Genomic DNA, 10,528 nt, shown 5'->3' on the forward strand with positions numbered 1-10,528 from the left:
TGTTTATTATATATATAATGTCCAGGATTTTTAGCTATATTTTGTGGTAGGGAAAAGTATGTCTATTTTATCAGTATTGGAAGTCCCTTGCCAGTTTTAAAAATTGATTTAGTGTATTAATATTTTTAACTATGAAAATTTAAAATAATGCACAAAAGTGAAGAGAATAGTATAGTCCAACTTCAACAGTTACCAACATTCTCCCATTTATGTTTCATCTGAACTTCTTCCTCACATATGTGCACACTCACACACACCCTCATCCCCACACATACACATTTTTTCCTGGAGTATTTTAAACTAAAGCTCAGGCATAATTTCCCTTTACCTGTAAATGCTAAGTGTCTCTAACAGATTAGAACTTTCTTTTAAAAAACTATGCTCTACAAAAAAACCCCAATAATTATTTTATAGTATTAATTCATTTATTTGAATCATGATTCAAACAAGGTTCACCCTTGCACTTGGTTGGCATAAGACTCTTAATTCATAACTGTTCTCTCTCTCTCTCTTTCTCTCTCTCTCTCTCGAACTTTCTCCATCTCTCTCTCTTTCTCTCCTCATGCTATTTAACCATAGAATAAACTAGGTCATTTTTCTATAACATTTCCCACCCTCTGGATTTGCCTTAATTATATTCTTAAAGAATGTGTGTATTCCTCTGTTCCCTATATCTCCTGTAGCCTGGATGATAGGTCTAGAGGCCTTATTAGATTTATTTAGATTTTTGTTAATAGTTCTACATAGGTGGTGCTGTGTAGTGCATGTACCATGTCACTTAATATGTCTGGTTTTCATTCTTTCAGTGTTAAGTTTGATTTAGAGGGTTCAGGTGTCCTTAGCCTGACTGAGCCATTCTAAAGTTCTTCAGCAACGTCTTTTCTAATGGTTTTAGCATTTATGATCCTTCGTTTCATTAGGGGCTATAAAATGGTGATTATTTTTCTGTCATCTTCTGTATTTATTACCTGGAATTCTATGAAGGATAATTTTCTCCCATCAACAATTTGGTTAACTTGCAATGTAATTTGTACAAAAAAAGTGCAAGATTAATGGTCGATTATTCCCTTTTATTCAAGAATAATTAGTTTGGTATCCAAGCAATTTCCAAAGATGATTAATGATTTTCATAGTATCATTTGAACCCAGATTTTTTGAGAATAATCTATTACAGACTTTTTTATTTTTTAATGTTCAAATTGTTTAATCTTCGGTGAGTGAGAATTCCTTCAAGTTACTCTGGGTCCTTTAGACACAACCTCAGTAGCCTTTGATAGCATCCTTGTTTTATAGTGTAATACAGTGTTCCAAGTTCATCTTATATATTTTGTGTCCCAGATCTCAAACTGCCCATTTCTCCAAGGAACTGTGGTTCTTTTCAGTGGCACATGGTATTTTGAGACCACAACATGTCCCTGGACTGTCATTGTTTATTGTGATTTTATTGTTTCTGGGCTCTTTCATTAGACAGGTTATTAAAAGGAGAAAATAATTATTAGCTCACACATATTTTCAATTTAAATTTAAGATTATAGGGTTTCTTAATTTAAGAACTTATTTAGTTTTATACTTTTGTAAATGCTGAAATACTTAGTTCCTAACAATACTGATATAATGACTTATTTAAAAAATATTACTAATGTTATGACTAGTAATAAGGCTATTATCTATTGACAATAAACAGTCAATATATTTTAAGGTCAGTTGGAATAATTGTTTTCTCTTCATGATTATGAGTCCAGCTTGATAAATAGCTAAGTTCGTTTGTTTCAGTTTGTTTGAATTTTTAAGAATTGATTATTTAAATGTTTTAAAATTTATTTTAACAACTTTATTGAGATATAATTCACATACCATACAATTTACCCATTTAAAATGTACCTACAATTCAACAGTTTTTAGTATATTCACAATTATATACAATCAACACCACAGTCAATTTTAGAATATTTTCCTCACCTCAAGAAAGAAATCTCATACCTTTTAGTATCACTACCCCCACCTCCTACGCCCTTCATCCCTCTCAGTCCTAGGCAACCATTAATTTCCTTTCTCTAGAGACTTCCCTGTTCTGAACACTTCAGGTGAATGGACTCATGCATTTGTGGTCTTCGTGACTGACTTACTTTACTTAGCATACTTTTGAGGTTTTTCCATGTCTCTGTGACCCAAGGGGACGCTTCAGCCTCATCCCTATGTTCTGGTATTTTCACAAGGGTGTCCTTTCTATGGATAGTTTCTAGTTAGTCTTTTTCTGAGGGACACTGAAGTTGTCTACCACCTATTCCACCATGTTGGTACTATCACTTCCCATATTATTTTATATTGTAATAATTTTGTGTATTACATTTGATTTCTTTTTTGTCTTTGTTTAGTATGTCTTCTTCACTTTTTCTAAAATTTCTTTTGGCATTTAGGAAGGCTTATCTTTATGTTCAGTAGTTTTCTTTGTATACAACCTTTTATAGGGCCTACAATAGTTATCTACTGCTGTGTAACAAATTGCCCAAATATTAGCTTGAAACAATGAATATTTGTATTCTCACAGTTTCTATGGGTCAGGAATCTAGGTGTGGCTTAGCTGGGTGTATCCTACTCAGTGTCTCTCATACATTTCTTTTCAAGCTGTTGGCCAGGACACAAGTCATTTCAAGGCTCAACTGGGGCTGGCAAATCTGCCTTTAAGTTCATTCACATAGTTGTTGGCAAGCCTCAGAAGATCCACTTCCAAGCTCACTCATGTCGTTGCTGGCAGGACTTGGTTCTTCACCACATGGCCTCCCTGTAGGCTTCCTGAGTGTCTTCACGACATGGCAGCCGATGATCTGAGAGAGCCAGATAGTGCCCAAGATGGAACCAAGTTTCGTTGTAACTCATCTCAGAAGAGACATCCATCACTTGGGCTGTATTATATTTGTTAGAATACTTAAGTACAGCCCACACTAAAGGGGAGGGGATTACATAAATATATGAATGCTTGGAAACAAGTTCGTTGACTGCTGTCATAGGGGCTTTCTAACATAGTTCCCTAAATCCTCTTTTATTCAAATATCAGTATTTGGTTAAATGGTTTGACTCCTACCTATTTCTTAGACAACTGTTAATGAGCTTATTCTACTTTTGGATCTTTTTCTCTTTTTTCTTTTTATTTTAAAATTGCATTCTATTTTGTCAGAAAACATGTTAAAGTCTATTCTTCTCATCATGTCCTTTTAATCTTAGCTCTATAATTAAATACATGAAATGTTCATTGTCAGTCCTTTTCCTGAAGTTCTCCAGTCACCTTTTGGTTGGATGAAGCCCATCCTCTAGTGCATTCTGCAGGAAAGGAACATCTTTATGATATTCCTTGAGTTTTTGCATATTCAAAACTTCTTTTCTGTAGCCTTGATAATTGAAGGAGAGCTTTGCTGTATATAAAATCTTTGGCTCATACTTTTTAAAGTTATTGGAAAATGTTGCTCCTCAGCTTTCCCATTTCATAGGTGGTTTTTTCAAAGTCCAGTGACATCTCTTTCTCTTGCCCTTGTAAGTTATTTTACTTTTTTGCCTGGAGGCTATGAGGAGTTTTAAAAATTCTTTGAAGTCTAACATTTTTGCTAAGATATGACTCAGAGTTGATCAATTTTCCTGTTCCTCATGTAATCTCATGCTGCCTTTTTTGAGTCTCTGCCCAGCTGTGAAGGCCTAAAGCCTTACAGTTTTTCTCTGTTTGAAGGATGTCACAAGAGACAATTGTCAAACAAACAGATAAAATGGCAAATTATGAAGTATATTTATTGAGCAGTTTTTATTTGTTTATTTGGGGAAGATAAAAGTACCAAAATGTAAGAACTGCTCGTATGTCCATATCATCCCTGAGCTTTGTCCCCAATCACTTGGTTTGTCTAAAAGGGATCTTAAACTTTGGGATGAGGCTAAATCTAGACTAGTTACATAGAACAGATGCCTTTGGTTAAGGCATTTGTTCTAAGCATTTGATATATTTTTGAAGATCAGTAAACCTTCCTGTATTTGAAAAGCTTGAAATAATTGTGACCTGTGTTTAGGGGTTAAATGTATTTGTTCTAAAACTTTTTTTCACTCTTAGGTGAACAACAGATATAACTGAAAATGACAAGTAGGAGACTTGAGGAGTCCATGGGGGCTGTTCAGATGGGGTTAGTCAGAATGCTTAAAGGATTCCAAAGCAAGGTTTTGCCACCACTGAGTCCAAAGGTGGTTACAGAAGAAGAAGTAAACCGAATGGTAATGTATCAGAGAATTTCAGTGTAAAATATTTAATGCAGTCTTCTCAAGAGAATGACAGCTGTTACTTGGTAGTCTCAGAATACCAAACAGAATTACTGACTGATAATATAAATTTAGTTAACATTGTAGCTTGTTGCAGAGCCATAGGCACCTTTCAAAGCCTGAGAAAATTTCGAAATTACATACATCGAAGTAGAGGCTTGAATTGCTTAAGTTAATCAGCTATGGAAGCAAATTATTAAGGTTTTTGAAATATTTGTTTGAATTCTGTGAGACTGTCATTTGTGTAGTTTAAATAAGTTCAAATATCAGAATTTTGTAGGCTTTAACCTAAATAATCTCTTACTTGATTGGCAAGAGTTATTTTTGTTTGTATAATTATAGAATATAGAATATGAAATAATGACTATATTGTATATAGGAAAAATACATAATTTTTTCTTTCCTTTAAAAATACTTATATTTTAATGAATTATAATGATTTGGTGAGAATTGAATTATAAACTGCATGCTATAGAAAATATCAATGAAAATTTATCATAGATATAGTATTCGTTGCAGTCTCAAGTTACAATCCAATTAGGAAAATAAAAATCGATTCTCTTTCGTGGTGGTTCTTGTTTCATATTTAAGGTAACTCTTGTTGCTTTTAACACTTTATTTTTATTTAAATCATAACACAGCTGATGACCTCTTAACATTTTAGCATTCTAATCTGGGTCTCAATTAAAAAAAGAAAACCTAAAAAAACAAGTTAGAATCCATTTTAATGGATTCAATCACAGAAAATAATTTTGTAGGGAATTTGAAAAGCATTGATTTTAACCCAAGACAAAGCAAATCAGCTAAATTATATACCTCTGATTGCTTTTAAAAGCTTTGGCACACCCTGAAGAGTTATGTTGCTGCCAATAATCATAATTTCATTGCATCTAAAGTAGGCCCGGGATGATGGAAATGTTCTGCATCTTGACTATATCAATGTCAGTATCCTGGTTTTGATACTGTAGTTTTGCAAGACACTGTTTTTGGGGAAACAGTATTATGTAAACCTACGATTATCTCAACATTACAAGTTTAATTTAACAAACCCTTTCCTCTTAGTAAATAATCAGATAGATAGATAGATAGATAGATAGATAGATAGATAGATAGATAGATAAAGTACACCCTGGAATAAAGTGAATATTTCAGAATAATAATAACTAAATAATAGTGACTGGTCTGGGTAACTAAGCCCCTGTTGTGTTATTTAAATGATAAATGATAGATTACATTTTTTTCTCATAACTTTAGAAAATGTTAAAGCATTTTATGTTCTTTTTTGGGTATGTGAATATGAATGAATAGCTGACTATCTGATGATTGGCTTAGAGCTCTTTTAAAACAAGAGCTCCCGTGGTTTCTAAAAAGTTCAGACTCATTTCTAGGCAACGTAATCACACTTCCCAGATCCTTTACATTTTATAAAATTGCTCTTCAACTTGATAAAATAAACACCCAAAAGCTTTGCTTGCATTTTATAACTTTCAGTTGAGAAACAAAAGTATTTCAAACTCCTTAGCTCTGAAGCCTGAAAGTGATTTTAGAAACAGAGTTTTATGCTCAGGTGCTTGTTCTAAGCATAGATGTTAAGCTCTTTTGGCCATGTTCCTGTGCAATTTCTTGACTGCCCCTGCCGCCAGGTTCCTTTGTGTGATTCTTTCAAAATCATAAAGAAATAGCAACGACATGTCATTTCGAATTACTGTGCAAAGAGCTCAAAAGTGCATGAGTACTTCTCTTGTATTATTTAGTTATTTTGAATATTTTATAAGGGAACTTAGTGGCATTCCAGAATTATCCTGAAAGCTACAAACACAAATTATTAATTTCTGGAGTTTGAAATACTTCTGTTTTTCAACTGAAGTTACAACATGCAAGCAAAGCTTTTGGGCACTTATGAAAACACTTTTTCAGTATAACTATTTATGAATGTTTGGCTTCTGTTTTAAATCGTAGCTAACACCCTCAGAGTTTCTGAAGGAAATGTCCCTCACCACAGAGCAGAGACTGGCTAATACACGCTTGATGTGCCGACCACAGATCGTTGAACTTCTAGATATGGGGGAAACGACACATCAAAAGGTAGCTGCTTTCTGTCATACTCACATGTAAAGTAGGCCCTGCAATAATGTGAATATTCTAGAGCAACACTAGTGGTCATTACTTCTTGGCTAACTAATCCCTTATTTTGTATTATACATTCTTTTTTTTTACTTCTGTTGATCTGTGGTTTGATATAGAGAGAATTACAATTAATAAGGATATATAACTTTTGATGAGTCATATTTCTTTCTTAGCTATTTCTAGACACTATTGTTTACAGATTAGGGGTGATTCCAAGAATTATATTAGCCAAACCTCATTAAGTTATCTTCTTAGCATAAGATATCCTTCCTTACCTGAGCTGTCATCACTAGATAGGAAGAAGGTGGAATTGTTTAGTAAAGTAGGCATTTGTTTTGTATTCTGGCTCCTTTCCAATAACAAATGTATCCTTTTAGTTTCTATATTCTAATGTAAACATATGTTCTAGGCTTTAGGAAAATATGATTATAAAATAAGTTATTTCCTACTTTTTAATTAACTTTTTGAATTATATGTTTTACTTTTTATGTAGAAATTATGGTATGAACCTATATCAGTTGACCGATAGAGATTAGCCTCCTCTCAAAGCATTCCTCAACTATTCCCAGAGTTTTTCAGAGTTATTTCCCATATGACGAACGAGTCCCTGAGGCTCTTTTGTTCTCATTGCAGCACCATGGCCTCCCCTGTCTAGGATCTGCATAAAAATTTGCTCTTCCTCTGAGCATTGCTAGCTTTGGTTATTGTTTATTCTCTTCCCCATAACCACTCTCTAACTCTAAGGGCAGGGAACATTAATTAAGCTTAATTAAGCTTTTCTAGCTGCAGCCTGTAACCTAAACTATGGATCGTACATTCAACTCATATATTTAGTTAATTTCACTCAATATTATGTTTTCGAGATTTATTTATGTTGTGTTTAGCAGTAGTTTATTCATTTTTATTGCTGTATAGTATTCCATTATATGACTATACCACATTTATTTTTCTATTTTACTGTTATAAGCACTGTTTTTTCCACATTTTGATATTATTAATGATGCTGTTATAAGCACTCTTGTACAGATCTTTTAGTGAACATGTACACATTTCTATTGGGCATATACCTAAGAGTAAAATATTTAGATTATAGGCTATGCATGTGTTTTGCTTTGTAGATAATTACCACTTTTCTAAAATGATTATACCAGTTTACACTCCCACTAGCTGTGTGTGAGAATTCCAGTTGCACTACATCCATGCTAATACTTAATATTGTCAGTTTCTTTAAATCGTTTTAATGGGTATATAGTACTATTGCACTGTGGTTTAATTTACAATTTCTAGATTTGAGCACCTTTTCATATTTTATTAGCGTTTTGGATATCATCGCTTATAAATTACATGTTTATGGTTTTTGTCCATCTTTTATTGATTTCATAAAAAGTTCTTCATATATTCTGGAGACTAGTCCATTATCAATTAAATGCATTGCAAATAATCTTCTCCCATTCTTTAGCTTTCTTTTTTTATTCCCTATTGGGTATCTTTTGATGAACATAAGTTTTAAATTTCAATATTACTTAATTTACCAGTATTTTCATTTGTTTTGTATTTTCTGTGTCCCATTAAAGAAAATTTTGCCTTTTTTAATGTCATGAAGATTTTCCTTTTAGTTTTCTTCTGAAAACGTTGTTTACTTTTCATAATGAGAGCTTTGATACACTAAGAATGGTGCATGATAGGAGTTAAATTAATATTTTTTTATATGGAATATCCAGTTGACCCAACACCATTTATTGAAGGGAACATATCCCTTCCCCAGTGTTTTTAGTGTTACCTTTGTCATAAATCAAGCATCCATATATTAAAGGATTTGTTTCTAGAGCTTTCTAATCTGTTACATTTGTATTTATGATAAATCTTGTGCTAATATCTCACTATTTTAATTATTATGATAAGTGACAGTATGCAATATGTAATAATATGGGGGCATTTGAGATCTTGCTCCCTGGCATATGTCATCAGTTGGCTCAAATAAACTCTTATAAAATAAAAAATATATATATAATTATGTAAGTCCTGCTACCTGATAGAGCAAGTCTTCCTATCTTGTTCTTCAAGTGGATCTTGTCTATTCTTGATCCTTTGCTTTTCAATATAAATTTTATAATCAGCTTTTAAATTTCCAGAAAAAATTCTAAGATTTTTAAATTGAATTTCATGAATTTTTGTATCAATTTGGGGAGTATTCGACATCTTTAAAATATTGAGTCTTTTAATTCATAAACATGGTATATTCCTATATTTATGTAGGTTTTCTTTAATTCTTCTTAGTAATATATATTTTTAAGTTTTATTAAATTTATTGGAGTGACATTGGTTAATAAAATTATATAAGTTTCAAGTGTACAGTTCTATAATACGTCATCTATATATTGCATTGTACGTTCAGTAATATTTTGTAGTTTTTCTGGATAAAAGTCTTGCTCATCTTTCATTGGACTTATTCCTATGTATTTTATGTTTTGGGATGCTATTTTGAATGCCATTGTTTATAAATTTTATTTCCTAAATGTTCATAGCTAGTACATAGAAATATAATTGATTTTTGTATGTTGATCTTGTACTCAGTGACCATGACAGATCACTTATTAATTCTAATAGTTTATCTGGTGGGTTATTTTGAATTTTCTGAATAAACGGTCTTTTCTTCTAGAGGAAAGACAGTTTTGTTCTTGATCAATTTCATATGTGAAAACAACCTTGAATTTATGAGATAAAACCAACTTGGTCATGATGTATTACCCTTCTTAAATATTATGGGTTTTTAAAATTTGCTAATGTTTTGTTCCTTTTCGTGTTTTTGAATCTATGGTTCAAGAGTAAGATTGGCCTATAATTTTTTTCTCCTACTGTCTTTCTTAGGTATATTATCAATTGAATTGGGAGATTTAATTTTTTTATTTTTCTTTCCTTTGATAGAGTTTTTAAATAATATTTGAATTGTATCTTCTTTAAATGTTTGCTAGAATTTACTTGTAAAGCTATTTGGGCTAGAGTTTTCTCTATGAAAAGTTTTTATTTACAAATTCAATTTTTCTAATTACAGAACTGTTTATATTTACTATTCTTCTTGTACTAGTTTTGATAAATTGTATTTTTCTAGGAATTTGTACTTTTTATTTGAATTTTCATATATTGACATAATATGCATTTATTAACTTTTTAGTGAGTTCATATTCTGTAGTAATGTCCTTAATTTCACTTTTATTGGTTCTTTGTACCTTCTGTCTTATTTTCTTGATCAGATTCACTAGGTATTTTATCAATTTTATTGCTCTTTTTAAAGACTAAACTTTTGGATTTATTGTTTCTCTAGTGTACTTACTTTCTATTCCATTAATTCCTGTTATTGTTTTTGTTATGTCATTTTTTTCATTTGTTTGGGTTTTCATTTGTGTTTTATGTTTGCTATTGTTTTTCTCAATTATCGAGATGGATATTTATATCATCAGTTTTTCAAGGTGTCCCAGGATGCAACCATGAACTCATAGGGCATCATGGGATGTTCTAAAATTTCAAGGAAACACGGCAATACTCAAAACCTGTTGGATAGTATACAAGCTATTAGCTTGAGGTAATTCATAGTTTCAACATTAGTCATACTATCTCGTTAGCTCTTTAGTGCCTTCAAGCAGGTATTTGTTGATACAGTTTTTCTTGTTATTATAGGGAATTGATTCAAATTACCTTATTTGCCATTACTAGAAATGGAAGTTTTGAATTGGTGTTCTTAATTAGCCTGTGTTTTTTTTTTAACTGAGGACCACACCTTTTAAGTTCTTTTGTACTAAAGAAGTTGATGACAATCATCTTGCTAATTATAACAATTATTGTTTATAGTAGTTACTTGTTTTTGAGTGTTTCCTGTATTCTTAGTATTAATATTCATAGGTCTGTGTAGTATTTTCTTACCTTCCCCAGTCATTCCTGACACTGTGTGACTATATGATTAATTTACTCTTCAACTGCAGTTTTCTGGAATTGACCTGGATCAGGCATTATTCCAGCCCTTTCCATCAGAAATCGTATTTCAGAACTACACTCCCTGTGAAGTCTATGAAGTTCCACTGGTTTTGAGGAACAACGACAAAGTGAGTATGTT

The 10,528-nt window shown here is 31.9% G+C and overlaps 1 protein-coding gene across 14 annotated transcripts in view; it reads left to right on the forward strand.

Annotated features, from left to right (window-relative positions):
- Positions 1-10,528, forward strand: part of HYDIN (HYDIN, axonemal central pair apparatus protein) — a 337,481-nt gene that overhangs the window by 54,425 nt on the left and 272,528 nt on the right. For all 14 annotated transcript variants that reach the window (XM_025045274.1, XM_025045278.1, XM_025045276.1 and 11 more), the window contains 3 exons: positions 4,091-4,248; positions 6,253-6,378; positions 10,398-10,517. In XM_025045274.1, the coding sequence (XP_024901042.1) occupies positions 4,114-4,248; positions 6,253-6,378; positions 10,398-10,517 (381 nt within the window). In that variant the 5' untranslated portion in view covers positions 4,091-4,113. The remainder of the gene's footprint in view (positions 1-4,090; positions 4,249-6,252; positions 6,379-10,397; positions 10,518-10,528) is intronic.

The sequence above is a fragment of the Pteropus alecto genome, unplaced genomic scaffold, assembly GCF_000325575.1.
Source record: "Pteropus alecto unplaced genomic scaffold, ASM32557v1 scaffold42, whole genome shotgun sequence".
NCBI lineage: Eukaryota > Metazoa > Chordata > Mammalia > Chiroptera > Pteropodidae > Pteropus > Pteropus alecto.